This window comes from Mya arenaria, chromosome 11 (genome assembly GCF_026914265.1).
Source record: "Mya arenaria isolate MELC-2E11 chromosome 11, ASM2691426v1".
In the NCBI taxonomy this organism is placed as follows: Eukaryota; Metazoa; Mollusca; class Bivalvia; order Myida; family Myidae; genus Mya; species Mya arenaria.
The window spans coordinates 35,585,898-35,606,923 of record NC_069132.1 but is presented as its reverse complement, the minus strand read 5'-3'; the positions used below and the strand labels follow the sequence as shown (position 1 = coordinate 35,606,923).

Here is a 21,026-nt window from a genome sequence, read left to right as displayed (position 1 = left end):
ATTTGGATTGCTTCGGGGTATATCGGCGTTTACGTCAACAAATCACTTGTCAACAAGAAAAAACAAGCCACATCTTTTCTAAAACATTTAATGATAAAATAGGTTCTTAAGCCGGCCGCAGGATGTTTCGAGTAATGGGCTCGATGATGCCCTATAGAAATAGGGCATATGACATTTATCGACGCAACTTTAGCGAAGCATCCGCAGTAGGATTTTTGTCTGCTTTACTGTTTACAGTTTTCTCAACAGGTGTAGAAAATCTGGTCGATTTTGGTGTAAAATGGATGGAGTTGACAGGAATCCCGTATCAAATGAACATCGCACTGCTGGGTTTTATAGTTGGCTATGGAACCACGAAGATGTTTCTTCTGATGAGGATGCATTTGTTTAAAATGCTCCTTGCCTACCAGGGTTGGATGTTTAACCCAAAATCGACGACAACAAAGGTAATGCCTAATGGTACTTCATGTCTTATATTTAAAGTGAGTAATCTAGCCATTATAGTTGTCAGCCATCTCAAATGGTACACTGAAATCCAAGATCCTATTTGACTCGAAGTCTTATGAAATTTCCTGAAAATTGGCCGCTGGTTATTCATGGAAACAAAAGTCCCTGACAACAACAGTACAAGTTTTTGTGGGTGCATAGAATTACCGGAATCTCCCTAACTACCAAAATCCACCGGAATCTACCGGAATCCCCTGAGAAATAACTTAAATTTAAAACTTAATATTTTTTTAGTTTATATAAGTGTTTGGAGGTGTTTTAATTATTTATATTACCCATTATATATCATTATGAGCGTATGTACGTACATACTATCTGAAAGGGTACGGGGATTCCGGTAGTTTTCATGTCAGTATACAATGACTATAATGAGTATAAGTCTGTATTTAAGGAATATGGATAAGGATTTCTGATTATGTTTTGACCAGGCTACCGGAATCCCCTGTGAATTACTAAAATAACTGAATTTCAACACTATTTCAAGTATGTTAATGCTTGAATATAGAACGAAGTAAGAGTTTTAATCTAAAAGTGACAAGGATTCCGGTAGTTTACCGCTGATTATGTTTTGACCAGGCTACCGGAATCCCCTGTGAATTACTAAAATAACTAAATTTCAACACTATTTCAAGTATGTTAATGCTTGAATACAGAATGAAGTAAGAGTTTTAATCTAAAAGTGACAAGGATTCCGGTAGTTTACCGCTGATTATGTTTTGACCAGGCTACCGGAATCCCCTGTGAATTACTAAAATAACTGAATTTCAACACTATTTCAAGTATGTTAATGCTTGAATACAGAATGAAGTAAGAGTTTTAATCTAAAAGTGACAAGGATTCCGGTAGTTTACCGCTGATTATGTTTTGACCAGGCTACCGGAATCCCCTGTGAATTACTAAAATAACTGAATTTCAACACTATTTCAAGTATGTTAATGCTTGAATATAGAATGAAGTAAGAGTTTTAATCTAAAAGTGACAAGGATTCCGGTAGTTTACCGCTGATTATGTTTTGACCAGGCTACCGGAATCCCCTGTGAATTACTAAAATAACTGAATTTCAACACTATTTCAAGTATGTTAATGCTTGAATATAGAATGAAGTAAGAGTTTTAATCTAAAAGTGACAAGGATTCCGGTAGTTTACCGCTGATTATGTTTTGACCAGGCTACCGGAATCCCCTGTGAATTACTAAAATAACTGAATTTCAACACTATTTCAAGTATGTTAATGCTTGAATATAGAATGAAGTAAGAGTTTTAATCTAAAAAAACTATTTTTCCTCATTCGCGTGGTTATGTTTTGAATTAAATGTGACTTGTTCTTATTGTTTACGAGAAATAAATTTTCATTTATATCGGTGAATTTGTTTTCCCCATTCAACATGAATAACATTATAAAGGATCAAGAAACAGATTCTGTCCGACATCCATCTATGTATTATTGGTACTCTATTGTCACGTGTTAGCGGTCTTCCCTTCCAGCTACAGTAACATCATTCAGATTGAAAAAAGAAATACGGTATATAGATAGAACACGACACAAATATACAACAAAATATCATTTTCAAAAACGTAATTGAAATACTCCTATTGTATTCTACGTTAAATCTGAAAAAGAAAACAGTATTGAAATTTAGTCATTCTGTCTCACAGGGGATTCCGGTAGCTTGGTCAAATCATTATAATCGGCAATCCGACCTGCAAACTACCGGAATCCTTGTCACTTTCTGTATATAGAAATATGATTATAAAGGTGTACCTCGTAGAACAACACATATATTAAAGCTTAAAAATACCCTAAACAACATTTACGTATAGTTTAATTAGATTTGGGTACCAAAAACATTTCAGTAAAGTTTAATTATTATTTCTCAGGGGATTCCGGTAGCTTGGTCAAATCGTTATAATCGGCAATCCGACCTGCAAACTACCGGAACCCTTGTCACTTTCTGTATATGGAAATATGATTATAAAGGTATACCTCTTAGTACATTACATATATTAAAGCTTAAAAATACCCCAAACAACATTTACGTATAGTTTAAATTAGATTTTGGTACCAAAAACATTTCAGTAAAGTTTAATTATCATTTCTCAGGTTAAAGATTAAAAACACCCCAAACAACATTTAAGTATAGTTTAATTATTATTTCTCAGGGGATTCCGGTAGCTTGGTCAAATCATTATAATCGGCAATCCGACCTGCAAAGTACCGGAATCCTTGTCACTTTCTGTATATGGAAATATGATTATAAAGGTATACCTCTTAGTACATAACATATATTAAAGATTAAAAACACCCCAAACAACATTTCAGTAAAGTTTAATTATTATTTCTCAGGGGATTCCGGTAGCTTGGTCAAATCGTTATAATCGGCAATCCGACCTGCAAACTACCGGAACCCTTGTCACTTTCTGTATATGGAAATATGATTATAAAGGTATACCTCTTAGTACATTACATATATTAAAGCTTAAAAATACCCCAAACAACATTTACGTATAGTTTAAATTAGATTTTGGTACCAAAAACATTTCAGTAAAGTTTAATTATCATTTCTCAGGTTAAAGATTAAAAACACCCCAAACAACATTTAAGTATAGTTTAATTATTATTTCTCAGGGGATTCCGGTAGCTTGGTCAAATCATTATAATCGGCAATCCGACCTGCAAAGTACCGGAATCCTTGTCACTTTCTGTATATGGAAATATGATTATAAAGGTATACCTCTTAGTACATAACATATATTAAAGATTAAAAACACCCCAAACAACATTTAAGTATAGTTTAATTATTATTTCTCAGGGGATTCCGGTAGCTTGGTCAAATCATTATAATCGGCAATCCGACCTGCAAAGTACCGGAATCCTTGTCACTTTCTGTATATGGAAATATGATTATAAAGGTATACCTCTTAGTACATAACATATATTAAAGATTAAAAACACCCCAAACAACATTTAAGTATAGTTTAATTATTATTTCTCAGGGGATTCCGGTAGCTTGGTCAAATCATTATAATCGGCAATCCGACCTGCAAAGTACCGGAATCCTTGTCACTTTCTGTATATGGAAATATGATTATAAAGGTATACCTCTTAGTACATTACATATATTAAAGCTTAAAAACATCCCCAAACAACATTTAGGTATAATTTAATCAGATTATGGTAGATTCCGGTGGATTCCGGTGGATTCCGGTAATAAGGGGATTCCGGTAATTCTATGGACCGAGTTTTTGTCATTGCTGAATTTACGCTACTCTTAGCACAAAAACATGCTACCAGTTATAGAATTTTAGCTAAAGAGTTATCATAGATGGGTGCTGCATTTTGTCCTTCCTTGATAGCAACCTTCTGTCCTCATGAGGCAGGCATGGGCAACCTTCTTCCTTTGTATAATTAAATGCTTAACTCTGTCATATATTTGTTTTGTTTGGATCAAAACTTAAAATATGATTATTTATACATAGGGATTAATCGATATCAAATATAGTCGAAAAGCTATTATATATGTCTGAGTTCGGCGAAAATCAATTTTTTAAATCCATAATCAATTGGGAGTACTAATAGAAAAAACACAATCCCAATATCCCCATTGGCAGTATTGGTTAGAAAACATCTCTCAATATTATAAACTGCTAAATATAAATATATATCTTCTAGCCTCTAGTTTTCTGATATATACAATATCATGCCTATTTATTGTTTAGTTATTCCTTCTAAGACTGTCTTATACTAGTGTGCTTTTTTGTTTTGTAGATGTGGGCATTGATGCTGGGTCTGTTGAGAGGAAACGGCAGGTATCCATGCTTCTATTTTGAGCCCCTGTTGCCGCGACTACCAATACCAGAACTCAATGCCACCCTAGACAGGTATGTACAGGAAAAATTCACATATGAAGAGAATGTTTATATTTCAGTCTCAGCACAAACATTGTTATTAATTTTGTACATTTGAAAGTGTTTATTTGTTTTTTTTATGAACTTCTATACCTAAATGGTAACAAATGGGCGGAGCTTAACCATACAATAACTAGTGTGTGGATGGATAACAATGATATTCAATCACTGAAACTGCACACTTGTTATTGAACGTTATCCTTAACAACATGTAGCCAAAGAACTTCAGCGAACATGTTATATATTACCATTTGGGACGTGTTCTTTAATGTGTAATAAACATCAAACAAAATAAATATTAACATTAAAGTTACGGAAGCCAGAACTAAACAACATGGTATTAAACAGCGGAAGCACTTGTTCATAAATTTTATAACTCAGTTTGTAAGTGCAATAGCTTTTTTAATGAAACATATGTTTTTCCTTCCAGGTATATCTGCACAAAAGCTGATAGTTACTTTTATTTTTGTCTTAAAACTTATTACAATGTTTGTGCTGAGACTGAGTGGTAAACGTGTTAGCCCTATGTTTAAAGCACACTCATATTTGACTAAGGTGACATGGGTCTGATAAGTCAATTGATCTGGCTATGCATACATGTATTTAGTTGTTGATAACCAGGCGGGACAGGTGGGTGTCCTCATTGGGTTGCTTAGCTATCATATCAGCTGGGAACATAGACTATGATAATGAGCAAACCAAGTTTAATTATATTAATTGAAATTCAAACTCTTGTAATTGATGCTGTAAAAAATGGCATGATAAATTGTTAAATTATGAAAGTCTCCTGTTGTAAGCTTAAAGTGCTTTATAAAAATATTTGTCAAAAAAGCTAAAATGACTTGAGTATATTAAAGTGACATTCTTATTCACAATCAATACATATACATGTATAACAAACACAAATTTTGATTGATAAACCTTAAACTGCATTTATGGAAAATATTAACAACTGATAACAAGATTGTAGCTGCGAATTTAATAGCAGAAAACGCAAAAATATTAAATGATTTGTGAATGCTATAAGATTTACTGTGATTTACTATAGTCTCATCAGGTAGAAATACCATGTTTTATGCTAATTTCTTACACTCGGTATCCTTCATCACCGTTTTTGAAATTTATTCATCCTTTTTGGAATATTAAAACAACATTATTAATTATGGCAAATCTTATTTGGGAGTAAGAGTGCATCTTTAAAGTTTACATTTTATTGTACATGCTTGCAGTGAACAGGCAATGTGAGACATGAAATTGATTTTATCGACTTAAATCTGCAATGTGCATCTTCAAAACCTACTGAGCCATTTCTAGTTGGAGCTATTGATTCATATCAACTAAATCACTGAATGAAGCAAACCATTTATCACTGTTTCATAAAAACAGAATAAGGTATTTCATGCAAACCTGGTTGAATTATTGATTAACAAAGTATTTTATTGCCTTTCATTAGATAAGTTTATTTGATCATAATGTTGTATAAATAGCAAGAGATTTATATAAGGCAAATATAAGTAAATTGCTAAATTTTCATCTACAATTTTTTTTAAATGGGGGCAGGGGTGACATTCTATTTTTTTTATTTTTCTTAAATGAATGTTTAACCGTTTGATATGTGTTCGTGTTCGTTCTTATTGCATAAGGGACCATATACATGTGCTTCGAGACCACAAACACTATCGTAACATTTCTCTTTTTTTACATGTAAATGTTATACATCGACAACATAGGTATGAATAAATGCCGTTTCCCGACAGTACAAGACCAATATGCAAATACAGACCCTAGTTCGACAGTTTTATTTGAGTCAATAACTTTCAAAGGGCAGTAGAATAAAGAGGGGACAAGTGGGGATGAACGTAGAGCAAATAATTTATAGTCCCCTTATTAGATAAATTTATTGTTATAAGCTGGTCCATGCATTTACATATACTATAATAATAATTAACATGCCATTATAAATCTAATTTTAAAATGAAGAGAAAACACTTAAGTGTTGTAAAAGGACGCTGCTGCCGCATCATAAGTTAATATGTTATTTTTTCCCTCAAAATGGGCAATTTCCTGAACTGTATTACTCTACCTATAGATTATATTTTGCTACATGTTTATATAATGAAATACAGTTATAATTTCTACAGTATATAATTCAATATATAATTAACTTTGAATATTTGACAGTTATTGTTTATCATTACTCTTACATTGTAAGTAAGAGATATTGAAGATTTCAGGAAAAAGCTCTGTGATAGTAACCCCAGAATTAAACTTGTGATGAAATATGATATCATTATTACTCATTGTCAACTATTTCATGATTTTCGGTCAACAACTATATCAAACATTTATCAGATGGGCCCACTCAAAACTATTTTTGATATCTAACTGTCCCACTTTATGGTATGAAAACCCCCTCAGGTCAATGTCACTCATCTCAATGTTATGTAACATGTGACCAGTCAGTTAACGATACATCGGTCCTTAACCTATTTTACATTGAACTAATTTATGATCCAATCAGGTGACAGAGATATTTAGATTATTATTATTTGATTTCAACTGCTAAATGAGAAAACATTCATTATGTAAAACCCAGTCATCTACCTTTTTTGTAATTCTTTAAACACGGAACTTAATCTATCCAAAGGCTACCAGTAGAAGGATGAATCTCAGTCATTTTTTGATAAAAAAAATTCAAGATGCCTACCTGATTTGTTGAGATATCAGTTTTTATTTTTCAAAACTGTAGTATTTTTTTGTTAGAAACATTCATACTTAACGAAGATTAAATATCTTCTTGTTGAATTCAATATGATTAAAAAAAGAGAGATACATATTAACCTGATTCTTTTTCACCAGATATCTGATATAAATTATGTTTCCTTTAAAACAAAAGTAAAATGTGACTGTTCAAGAAACATTCCTGTCTGAGATCTACTGCCGAACGGGAACATCTATATTTAATAGGAGTCATTTGTAGATGCAACATTTTATATATCTACCAGGTATATATAATGAAACTTAACTCAGATTTTGTTTCCCCTTAGGTCAATTTGATGAAAGTGCATTTTCCACTTGTCTTTTTTTTGTTGAAGAAAAAAATAAAGTCTGGCAGTGCTCTTGTTTAGTCCAGTTTTTTTGCTCATTTGTTCATTGGTTTAACAGTTTGGGGCCTATTTGGTATAATGTCAATTTGTATAAATTTGATTAAAAAGATTCTAATATTTTTCTAATGTATAATTTAATTGTGGTGTTTGTTTGCCAATAATTGTCCTCCATTGTCTAACAAATGAAACAGGAGTATAAGTAAAACACTTAAGATTAATATTTATGAATCATTCCAAACTTATGTTAAGCCATGCTGTTAGCAGCTGTTACCAAGGGTTTTCAATAGCTCTGAGCAGACTTTCTTACACATAAGTAAAACAGATGTTATATATATATATATATATATATATATATATATATATATTGAACCAACAGGGTAAATAGAAATATTCTAATATTAGCAAGAGAAACCTTGTCCCAGTTTTTATGGGAAAAGATGCTTTGAATGCATTTTTTGAATTATTTGTATTATTTTGATTGATATGTATTTCATAATGGAAAGTAATTGACACTTCATCAATAAACTTCAGTTAACTTAAAAACAGCTCATAAACTTCATCAATAAACTTCAGTTAACTTAAAAACAGCTCATAAACTTCATCAATAAACTTCAGTTAACTTAAAAAACAGCTCATAAACTTCATCAATAAACTTCAGTTAACTTAAAAAACAGCTCATAAACTTCATCAATAAACTTCAGTTAACTTAAAAACAGCTCATAAACTTCATCAATAAACTTCAGTTAACTTAAAAACAGCTCATAAACTTCATCAATAAACTTCAGTTAACTTAAAAACAGCTCATAAACTTCATCAATAAACTTCAGTTAACTTAAAAACAGCTCATAAACTTCATCAATAAACTTCAGTTAACTTAAAAACAGCTCATAAACTTCATCAATAAACTTCAGTTAACTTAAAAACAGCTCATAAACTTCATCAATAAACTTCAGTTAACTTAAAAACAGCTCATAAACTTCATCAATAAACTTCAGTTAACTTAAAAACAGCTCATAAACTTCATCAATAAACTTCAGTTAACTTAAAAACAGCTCATAAACTTCATCAATAAACTTCAGTTAACTTAAAAACAGCTCATAAACTTCATCAATAAACTTCAGTTAACTTAAAAACAGCTCATAAACTTCATCAATAAACTTCAGTTAACTTAAAAACAGCTCATAAACTTCATCAATAAACTTCAGTTAACTTAAAAACAGCTCATAAACTTCATCAATAAACTTCAGTTAACTTAAAAACAGCTCATAAACTTCATCAATAAACTTCAGTTAACTTAAAAACAGCTCATAAACTGTACTAAATAGTATTAAGGCAATAAATAAAACACAAGTGAAAAAAGCAAACTACACGTAGAAACATTATCCATTAAATTAGGGTGTACAAAATCACTTAAAACAGGCACAGTTTGACATCATCAGGTTTTGAGGTGTGACTTTATGGAGCACAAACATAAAATATGATTCAATGCTATATATAAATTACAGTGAATTTATTGATAAAGTACTTGAAATGCTTGTATGAAATGCTGCTCTCATTCAGTCCCAAATTCCTTGCAATTGTATTGCGAGTTATTCTCTTGCCAAATAATTTTATGATCGGAATATGGTCACAAGAAATTTGTAAATATTCTTAACCACTCGCTAAATTTGTTTATTGTTGCTATATTAGCAACATGCTCAGGAAGGCATATTCTTCATGTTTTGCAACAAACTTGTAAATATTTGGAAGCCATTCTTAATCATCGCAATGTACATGTATTTATAGCGCTCGCTTTCGTTAGGTCTAGTCCTTACGAGTTTTGCAAACATTTGCACTGTCTGGCAGCTGCAGAACAAGCAATGAAGAGACACAGTCTCCAGAGCTATTAATTGCCCAATTGCTTCATTCACAATGTGTTTGCAACACTCACACCATTTGTAAAAAAATTCTTGTAAAGGGATTCGTATACATTCCCAATGAATGGCTGAAAATTCCAAGCACTTGCAGCTATTCGTAAGAAATTCACAAAGAATCACAAGGCTTCAAATTTTCATTATTTTTCCTGTCCATTCTTCTCCTTTTTGCTGAACACAATATTTTTATAATCTCAAGGTTGTTTGCTAATTATCTGAAGAAGAGCTTCTTTTCAAGAAATTTGAAAATCTACCGTCAAATTGTATTGACTAAAAAATAAGGCTTATGGTAGTTTTTGTGGTTTATAATGTGTTATGACATATGAGCAACCGGTACTTATTCATTTTAACCATGGAACTGACTTTTTATGCTATGCATGAATCACCAAAAACAAGAGCTTTGTATACAGAGATAAGTTTTTGCCTCATAAAACAATCATTGAATTAGTATTGGCAGTTATTATAGTTTGTAGTCAGTTATGGAAGTAGTCTTTAACCTTTTTTAATTAATGTCCCACATCTTTTGCATGATGACAACAGTGCCACCTTGGCTGACAAAGCCCTTGTGTCTTACATTAACTACAACAACAACAACAACAACACAATCTTAATTGCAGTAAAGAAATTTATTTCAATGAACAATCATTTTAGCTTAATAAACAATAAAGAAAACAATATGTTGAAATTACAATCTATACCTACATGTACATGTATTCATATTACTTCAGTGTCTAATGCGTAGATATTCGAGTAGTTGGGGCGATAACATCTTTGATTGAAGGTGGTTTTTATGAAAGTTAAACATTTGCCTAGCTGTGGTAGGCTTAAGCATTTAATTAACATCAAGACCTCTAAATAAACAATAAATTATACTAACAAAAATAACTTTGTTTCAAGTTTTCATTTAATGAGCAAGTCAGATATGTTTTCTTGTGAAGTACATACTTGTTGTTCTCTTTTCGATTGCGAGAACAAGAAGGAAGTGGTTTATCAAATATCATGATTCATACTAATATTAAATTGTATGATTGTATAGTACATGTAATTACTTACAGACAATTTAAGAAAAAATGTCATCAGAAGTTGTAAGGTGCCCACTTATATAACACACCTTATTCATTGAAGTGTTTGCCCATCATTTTCAGCCAATCAGGGGCGCTTGATTTTTAAAATGTTAAGTTTCTTATTTGTGAGGAATCGTTCCTTATTGCTGAAGAAGACTTTTCATGATTAAGTGTTGCCCATACAGCCATGCCTACTGTGTGATTATGCAAAAGTGCAATTGCAGTGTCAATGCTGATTAAAATGACGTTTCAATATCTTGCTGTGATTGACAGGTCAGTTTGACAGCTGCACGGCTTAATTTTAAGGCTGATGCAATTTGGGAGTGGATAACACTTCTGTTGATTGGAATTTATTAAGTTACTTCTTCGTAAATGAGAGACTATGCCCCCCCCCCCCCCCCCCCAGGTTACTAACCCACAAAGAAGTTAATGAACTCTATCCTATACTAAAATAATGTTTAAAAATCCCCAATTAAGGTATTCGAAGTGTAATAAAGCTTGTCATTTTATTGAGCCATTAATTGTCAATAATCTGAAATTTGGATGCTTGGTGATCTGATATAGTTTTGGTATCATTTGAGAGGGTATTGCGTGCTGTGATAACTAATCATTTAAGATAAAAGAACAAAATTAATAAGATTAATTAGATAAATTAATGCAGTTTGAATTTAGTTATATTTTCAACGTAGTTTTGGGCATGAAAGGTCATAATTTGCCATCTTGCACGGCACAAAAAGCATGTTTGTAATATTTTATTTAGATGTTAGATCTTAAATATTCCTTTTTTACGCCCTTCTTGATCATACGAATATATCATAAGGTCATCAGGCATTAAAAAAATGACATACCGTACTTGTATTTAGGATCCCTTATTTGACCTTACGATCAGCCATTTACAATCACAATAATTTCATATCAATTGATTTGATTTTGATTGTGAGGATGTCTGTATCCTCAGTAGAAACCACTACTTTTGAAGGGCTATGAGAACATACATTAGACCTGGAGGAGCTTGAGCTTAAAGCCTTGTATAAAGCCGCAGTGGGAAATGAGCCTGAGTACATAGTGCTTTTAAAACAGGCTTTTTTAAGAATTTGAATTTACATGAAAATCATGCAGGGTTTTCCCTATGATTTCTAGCTGAGGTTCTGTGACCTTCATGGCATATTTGCATTCTCTGGTAGTTATATGGGGTCTCATTATTATGTTTTATACTCAATGACTTTTTTAAGCGGTCCCTGGGGGACCTAGCTTGAAATTCGGTCATCATGGGAGTTCTGGTATTTGAAAGACATCCATCCAGTGATCACCAAAGTAACAATATAACAGTAATTTCTGAAAACTATATTTGGAATCAGCATCTAATCAAAGTTCTGAGTTTGATGACTGAATTTCTTAGAAGTATAATAGTTGTTGTGAATAGTTACTTTGTATGTATTTATATTTTCAGGTTTCTGACCTCAATGAAGCCAATTGTCCCTGAGGAAGAGTACATCCAGCTGCTGACAGACACAGAGACATTCAGAGTGAAGGAGGGGCCAAAGATACACCAGTACCTCAAACAGAGGTCAGTTTCAAGAATAGATTACTGTTGGGCTAATGGTGCAGTCACACTATAGCGTATGGCATTAACGTATGTGAGCGTACGATAAAAATTGCTCATACGCTGATATACGTTAGGGGTATGTTAGGCATAAGTTGTTAACGTTCCAAGTACGCTGACATACGTCAGTGTGCGTTCTTATACGCAGAGGCAAAATATTTTTTTTGAACAACATGTTCAAAAAATTTCAGCGTATGCGAGCGTATAGCATATACGTTACCCATATGCTCATCATACGCTAGACATAAGCTTGATATGCTAGAGTGACGCTTAAGGTATGTTACTCATATGTCAAGGATGCATCTCATACGATAGCATGAAAGTGGTCAGTTGAGCTGTAAATATATATAGGGTTCCACTTCCTCATCTTCTTCAGTTATAGATCGACAGAGAGACTATGGAGGTAGCTCTTTTCCAACACCATTACCAACTTATTAATTTAACAATTTATTATGCTCAACGATATAGAAGACAAGGAAGAAGGAGGATAGGAATAAGAAGCGTAAACTAGGTGAGACCATGGATTGGACGACGACGTCAGTTGGGCCTGTATGACCAGCTCACGGTTGAACTCAGAAATGAGGACCAGAGATTGTTCAAAAACATCTTGCTTATGCCCCCTGAGATGTATGTGCGTATGCCCCCTGAGATGTATGATGAGCTGCTACAGAGGGTCGGTTCAAACATCATACTAGGTACAGGCCTTCCCTAAAGCACGGTCTGAAGCTTGCATTGACGTTGCGTCATCTTGCCTCTGGAAGCACTTATGCAAACATGCAGTATGGATGGAGGGTCCCGCATAACACCATGTCAGTCGTTGTTAGAAAAGCCATAATCGATGAGTATTTGCCTGAGGTGATGAACTGCCCCATTACTCCAGAGAGATGGCGTGACATATCTGTCAAATTCCTCAAAAAGTGGAACTTCCCATCTTAAGGATGCTGCCAGATTCAGCAACTCTCTTCTGCAAGGACTCGAGGATGTCATTGTCTAAATTCTGAGGTCTTTTTCTCGACGATGAAGGGACAGAGTTAGGCTCCTCCAGGTCTTTCTGCATCTCAGCACATGCAGTCTCAGCTCAAACGTTACTCAAAAGCTCACACACGTTATGCAAACGTTACTCATAAGCTCACATACGTTATGCATACGTTACTCATACGCTTACATACGCTACCCACACGGTGATAAACGCTACACTGACGGTGACTTAAGTTGACATACGCTAACACACGTACGCAAACATTTCTCATGCGCTACCTGTACGTTGGTTATACGTTATACAAACGCTGTTCACACGCTATTAATACGTTTCTAAAGGACTGTCGTCGATAGCTCAGGTTTAAACGCTGGAAAACTGTGCGTATAAGTAATTTTTCTAAAATTTTCACACGCATTACATACGTTTCTATCATACGCTAGAGTGTGACTACACCATAAAGCTGTTTGAGTGTGGATTAACACTTGGGCGATCAATAGTTTTGTGCAAGTGGTAGATAAAATAATAGTATACAATGTAGGAGTCACATGGTAAAATTGCGAGTAGTTTATTGTTTGGCTGCTTGTTCCATTGTAAATACAATAATGTCCATTCTTTTAACTTTTTCATGCACTGTGGATTTAAAAACATCTGTCAGTTTTTATGTAAATCTTTTACTTAAGAGATTGAATTTTATAGTTTTAGTTATAATTAGTTCGCAGTTTGTGAAGTCTGAATGCTCGATTATAGAGTTTTATTGGTTCTTAATAATTAATGGATAAAAAAATGAGCCAATCAATAAACCTTTTGTTACTAAACTAAAAAAATTTACAAACCAGTTGACAATTGTCTGCAAGGCTGCAATAAAGTTTTCAATGTAGAGATTCACCTCTGATGTTTTAGACCAATTCAATATCTTGATTAGACTGGACATTGTACTGCTATGTATTTAATAACTGCGCAGAAAATATTGAGGTGAATAGACACACTTTGTTTACATTCACATAATATCTAGTTGAATATATAGAACAGAATAAATATAATCATGTCGTTGATTAGTTAAAGTGGGTTTATAAAGTCTAGTGTAACTGACCGCTGTAGGTTTTGTTGTTTTTTATTAACTCAACTTATTACTATTGTGTTTTTCTCTCCCTGTATTGGGAATGGGGTCAGAGCCTGTTCTGCTTTGGAAAAATGCGACACTTTGACTTAAGATTGGATTTTCAATTTTCTCTGGAAATAAACAAGAATGGTATAAAAAATAGCAAATCAAAGATATAAAAAATGTGATAATTATCGTTTCTTTAACAATGCACCAACTCTTCCATTCAAAATGTTTGAGGTCCAATTTGTTTTAATTAAAATAAAAATAAATTTAAACAAAATGGTGATTTTCTTACTGTTTAGGAAAAATGTAAAATGCTTAAGCATTGGAATGTTGAGAAAAACACTTTAAACCTATAATTTTGGTATATCCTTTGGAATATTTGATACATAGGATCTAACATGAGCTACCATTTTATAAAACAAATAATGAAACATCTTTGCTTTCTGATTTGACAATTTTTACTGGGTCCTTAATCTATGATATTTTTCACATATGTTTTTGTTTGCGTCCTATCGATGGGTGTGTCCCATACATGGACATTTATGATAATTGAATTATTTACGTACTTTAAAGCTGCACTCTCACAGATTAAACGTTTTGACAACTTTTTTCTTGTCTTGGATTGAGCCAATTTTTGCGTAAATATCTGCACACTCTTTATTAAAGACTGCTGACAAAAGATCAGATCGCATGTTTTCTTATTTCCGTTTGAAAATTAATGTTCAATGGCTAAAAGCTTTACTAACGGTTTAAGAAAAATGCATAAAACATCAATTTTTGAAAAATCTGAGATCTATTTTTTTGTCAGCAGTCTTACATGACTGTTTTCCATGCATAAATTAGCTCGTTTAAAGACAAAAAATTAAAAAAATGTAAAAACGTTCAATCTTTGAGAGTGCAAATTATAAGTTACATGTATGTTTATGCTTGCAGGTCAGTAAACAAGCGTAATTGGCTTGCAGAGTTCTGGCTTCAGTACGCCTACCTTGGCTGGAGAGAGCCGTGTGCAGGTAAACAACACGTAGTTCTCAAATTTTATAATATCATTGTTATCATCATTCTTACATGTACCACATGTTTTCCAACAAAAAAAGTGGAAAAGATGACGAGTTTATTCTTACATAGTGGACAAGTTTTTCGGGTCATGTGCTGGGAAAAAAAATCATTTCCATTGATAGGTTACACTCATAAAAAAACAAATTTAAAGTAGTTTAATATATAATTCAATATTTTCTGTCACTGCATCACTGTTTTCATTGCTTTGGTATTTTTCAGTAAATGTGAACTGCTTTGCCCTTGACAGAAGAACTCTACCATCTACCAATCAGCTGGCCAGGACTGCAAACCTCATCTACAATATTGTGGGGTAAACACACGTTTGTCTACTACGTTACTACCAGTAAATTTAAAAATACTATTGGTATATGTATCTGTACTAATCACATGACTATCACATGCGAAATAAACACACTATAAACTGGTAAACATCATGCGCTATTTTTAAATGGGTACACTCAGCTGAGACAGCGACAAAATATTCTTTTGATCATGTAAAGTGACATATTATTGGCCTCATACTAGCTTGTATTGACAAATCTAGGTTTGGTTTGAGGAAATACTGTATTTGCCAATTTTTGGGACCCTCTGGTGTCTAATCCCTTTAAGTTGTTCAGCAAGCAATCACAAATTAGTGTGGTGAAAACACCACAACTAGTTTATAATACAAAACTTGCAAATGCTAAATCTATTTGCAAACAGTATTAATGAATATAACTTGCCTATAGCTCATAGCTGACAAGTTGAACATTTGAGACAGTGCCTCATCAGGGGGCAGTTTTGTGGAAAGTTTTTTTTGAAGTGTTTTAAGAATCTAAATACTCAATCAAACTCTAGTAAATGACCAAAGGCGGGGCTGTGTAAGCGGCGTAGACTGCACATTGTTTCAATTAAAATGTTACTAGTAAAGTTATATTGTTTAAAGTCTTAATTTATCACCATCATAATTGTTAGTGTCATAGCTGGTGTCATTACAGAAGCCTTTTGATTATAATGTTGGTCATGACTATAGTTGTGTATTTAACACAATGTGCAATATTTGAAACATAACCAATCAAAAATGGCTTAAACATTCTATTCGTAAATGCCATGACACAGAACCACCCAGTTAACGAATATTCATAACTCTAAGAAAAAAAAAAGTGATTTACTAGTCACTTGCTAACCATGTTCAGACCAATGCACATGGACTTGTAATAAAAGAATTATTTTTTAGTAGGTAATTTTCAACAGATTTAAGTGTCACATTGAATCTCTGCGGGTGCAGATTTTTGTATACATATATATTGCAGGTACTTTGTGCAGATCTGTATCAACAGTGATATATATTGCAGGTACTACGGGCAGATCTGTATCTACAGTGTGATATATATTGCAGGTACTTTGTGCAGATCTGTATCAACAGTGATATATATTGCAGGTACTACGGGCAGATCTGTATCGACAGTGTGATATATATTGCAGGTACTTTGTGCAGATCTGTATCAACAGTGATATATATTGCAGGTACTACGGGCAGATCTGTATCTACAGTGTGATATATATTGCAGGTACTATGTGCAGATCTGTATCAACAGTGTGATATATATTGCAGGTACTATAGATACTATGTGCAGATCTGTATCTACAGTGTGATATATATTGCAGGTACTATGTGCAGATCTGTATCGACAGTGTGATATATATTGCAGGTACTATGTGCAGATCTGTATCAACAGTGTGATATATATTGCAGGTACTATGTGCAGATCTGTATCAACGGTGTGATATATATTGCAGGTACTATGTGCAGATCTGTGATGAGTCTCTGGTGCCCCAGTACATGCAGGACCTGATCCCCATTACCATGGATGGATACAAGTAAGCAAGAAGAAATTAATTAAAAAAACAGTTGTTTGCAGTGGTGTATTCACCCAACTTACCCAGCTCAATTTTTGCTTTCAGCTCTTGATGGCTTGAGTAAGAAAAAAACCCCATAAAAGCATGATATTCTCTTGTTTCCAAAACTATTGACTCAATCGAAACATTCTGGGAGATGCAGCTGCAAACAATCTTTTTTTTAAGATGGCCCTATGATTATAAAATGTTACAGTTGAAACTCGTTATGTTGAACTCTGTTACCTCAATGTTTTGGTTACGTCCATTTTTTTATTTTGTAAGGGTTAAGTAATACTTATATCGAATCTTCATTATCTTGAAGTATTTTCCGAGGTCCCTACGACTTCGACATATTGAGTTTTGACTGTATTTAGCTATTTTTTTTAAAACATATGTTGATTATGTATGTATGTGTATTAGCTCTGTTAGAAATAAGCTGTAAACTGTTTTCTAGCACACCGGATAGGCATTTCCGGTGATTTCAGCCGTGCTGGAAAACTCCATTTGGCATCCCCCCCATGCCAGATGAGTCAGGCGCTGCGACGTAATACTTTCAATTTCTTTTATTAAACACTTAATGTAACCATAGTTATGAGATTTCAATAGATGAGTTCCATTAACATTAAATTTTCAAAAACATTCCTTAAAAACAAAACAAAATAACCGTTAAAAGACGTGATAGCGAAGGAACTTATTGACGTATGCAGTGAATACAAATTACTGCGCGTCATGATGTCAGTAAACATCATTGCACACACTTTTTGCTGAAATGTACAAAAACGCGCTTTCTTATGTACTTTCTTCACAAAAAATGTAATTTAAGGTATGCTAGAAAAAATATCTATCATATGTGTCCGTTCCGGATAGAAAAATCCGACCCTCGGGCACGCTGCGTAGCTGGTAACTCGGCAAGCCTCGTTACCTATCAACGCAGGTGCCGTCGGGTCTGATTTTTCTATCTGGAACGGGAACACATGACAGATATTATTAGTATGTTTAGTTGATTCCATGCTAAAATGATGATGACCAATTACCCTCTCAATAGTCAACATGTTTATCATTCTTTTAGGAAAACCTACTGCACAGTCAGACGACCGAAGCCGTTCATGGATGAAATTGTATCGTACAATGATCAGAAACATGTGGTCATTTACCGAAAGGGAGTGTACTTCACCATGGACGTTTTTAAGACCGACAGCGATGGGAAAGAAGTTCAGGTCTCGGTCCCGGAAATTCATGCTCAGTTGCAGAGGATCTGTGAAATGGCTGATGGTAAGATTCTTATTGTACATGTAGTTAATACTTCTTCTATAATTAATATTTGATCTATGTTTCAAGTACTGGTATTGTAAAATGTTAACATTATATTTTTGTTTAATTGATGTTCGCCTCTGTTTTGTATTGAAAGATGTATCCAATTCATACATGCAATATCCCCCTGTTTTTTTTAAACTACCTCAAGGTTGACAGTGGAAAGCATCCATGATATTATGAGTGCGAAATTCCATGGAGGAGAGTGTGTTACTGTATTTATTCTTATATACATGGGTGAAAGTTTTCCGGACTGCTCCGGAAGTTCCGGATTTTCGATGTCCTCAGGGATCACTTTTCCAAATCGTGTAAATCCGTTGAGATTTCGGAGGGGGGTAGGGGGTATAGGCCTACCTCAACCCTGACTTCGACTTTTAAATTGTTGAAACCAAAACGAAAGTAAATTCCAGTGACTCGATCTGTTTTGTGATTTATTTTTAGTAACGATTCGTCATTGCAAGGTGCGCGCTTACGGGTTTTTACGAAGATAGCCCGGAGCGCGTTCGGCTACAGTCGTAAATAGACTAGCTTGGTTCGACCGTTTCCCCCAATAAGTTCCGAACAGGAAAGCCAATCGCTCCCAATCGGGAATGTTCGCGATCATCAAGACATTGCAGACGCTTTTTAAACGCCTAGGTAGCGGTGAATAACGATATAATATGGCAATTCTGATTGGCTCGCTGTACGCTGTAGTCCTATAAAATAGCTGGTCTTTTGGCGGTTAGGTGATTCTTTCAAAAAACAACAACAATATTCTTGTGATAAAAGATCGTTGCAAAAAATATTGAAAATGAAGTTTCTACCCCCAGTGTAAAACACTAAGGACTTAAAAAGTAAACAAACTAACAAATGGAGATGGGCATGGCTATCTGATTGTGACACTAATGGTGAGAAATGGGGGATTTGGTGCTGTACAAGCACTCAAAACCACTAATTCCCAGGAGCTTCCAGGCTTCGCCCCCCTGGGCCCCTACTAGGGCTTTGCCCTGGACCCGACAGGGCCCAGGCGGCCCGCAGCTAAATTTTCAGGATTCTCAAGATTTCCAACTTTCACCCATGTATATATCATAAATGTAGATATTGCGCTCAACTTTGCTGCGTTATATGAAAACCAAAAACCCCTGGGAAGACTCTAAGAAATATGGCATGTACGCCAATAAGAAGTGACCATGCAAAAAAGACCAGAATCCAACCTCTTGGCTAAAAAGTGGATACCTTTATGCTAACCACCAGCTCTTAATGTGTTTTTTTAACATTTTGTGAATTGGGTCAGGGTCAAAAGAATTTGAAAATAGCCACAAAATGCCACAAATTGTGAATATTCCTTTTATATTTCCAAACAGTAACGCTGTTACATATGTGACAGCTTTATGTTGCTTCAATGTTCAAACTCCTGGGTTGGTTTAAATCATTTGAAGAGCATACGATTGGAAGAAACACAAAATGTATTTTGTTGTTAAGAGTTAAACAATAATAGTTACTATAAATATAATTATAATTTTGGGTCCAAATTGTGTGAAAATGTATACTTGGATGTCTAGTATTTCATTGATCACTTAAAAATTTACTTTAAAAATTGAGCCTTTTATAACAAGTATCCTTCACAGCAATCCTAGGTATTTATATTGTATGGAAAAACAGCTTACGATTCAACAAAGAAGTTATCTTGTTCAGTTAGGAAATTGTTCTTCTAACTTTCTTTTCTTCTTCAGATTCAAAGGACACTTGTCCAATTGGTGTGTTTACTGCTCAGAACAGGGACTACTGGGCGAAGGTAATTGGTCTTCCCATAACATGTTAGAAACTATATTCATTGGGTCGATTTAACTTTGTTAAAGGTAACAACATTGTTAACTTTAAAAGGTGAAATATTTTATGACATGCTCATATATTTGAATAAAAAATCACAATAATTTCTTGAAGTGTGAAAGGGTTTCTCTATAATTTCATCAAGTGTACGAAAGTTTTCTCACTAATGACTTACAATGTTTTATTCAGGCTCGGGAGAAGTTGGTGGCTAAGGATGTGAACAGGGAAAGCCTTGAAGTGATTGACAGCAGCCTGACTATAATCTTCCTAGATGAGGAAAGGCCAAAGGTCAGGGTCACTTTTATATTTGTATAGTGGTGTCATACATCTGACTTTTTTTTTTACTAAAGCAATTTGGAATATTTTTCATGAAAATAAGTTCAATTTTATTTTGAATGCAATATTGAATATTTTTCAAACAAAGGCTTCAGATTTGGGGCTAAAAAGCAGGATGATAAAATTCAGGATGGATCAAGAACTTTAAATTTTAGACCTTCATACATTTGTTCAGTTATTTTATGCTAGACATTTGCATATAAAAAAAAGTAAGAAGTACCTTGAAGTGAATATATATCAGCTTCAACAGAGATTAAAGCCCCTGAGGCTTGCTTTTGGCCTAAATCCCTCATATTGAAAATTAATGTTAAAGTTTGGGGGGATGGGATTTGGTCTGTTAATATTATTCTTTCAAAAGTCTTTCAATGTAACCTGTACAAATTTGTTTACCCGCATTTGTGGAACAGAACTTATTATAGTAACCTTCGGCGTACAAGCGTTTGTTGTCAAAT

General features: G+C 33.8%; 1 protein-coding gene across 1 annotated transcript in view; it reads left to right on the top strand.

The window, feature by feature from the left end:
- Positions 1–21,026, top strand: part of LOC128209071 (carnitine O-palmitoyltransferase 1, liver isoform-like) — a 36,473-nt gene continuing 15,447 nt past the window's right edge. The window contains exons 1-9 of the mRNA XM_052912911.1: positions 1–446; positions 4,274–4,386; positions 11,948–12,064; positions 15,118–15,194; positions 15,460–15,550; positions 17,020–17,100; positions 18,188–18,390; positions 20,142–20,203; positions 20,428–20,526. Coding sequence (XP_052768871.1) covers positions 123–446; positions 4,274–4,386; positions 11,948–12,064; positions 15,118–15,194; positions 15,460–15,550; positions 17,020–17,100; positions 18,188–18,390; positions 20,142–20,203; positions 20,428–20,526 — 1,167 coding nt within the window. The 5' untranslated portion in view covers positions 1–122. The remainder of the gene's footprint in view (positions 447–4,273; positions 4,387–11,947; positions 12,065–15,117; positions 15,195–15,459; positions 15,551–17,019; positions 17,101–18,187; positions 18,391–20,141; positions 20,204–20,427; positions 20,527–21,026) is intronic.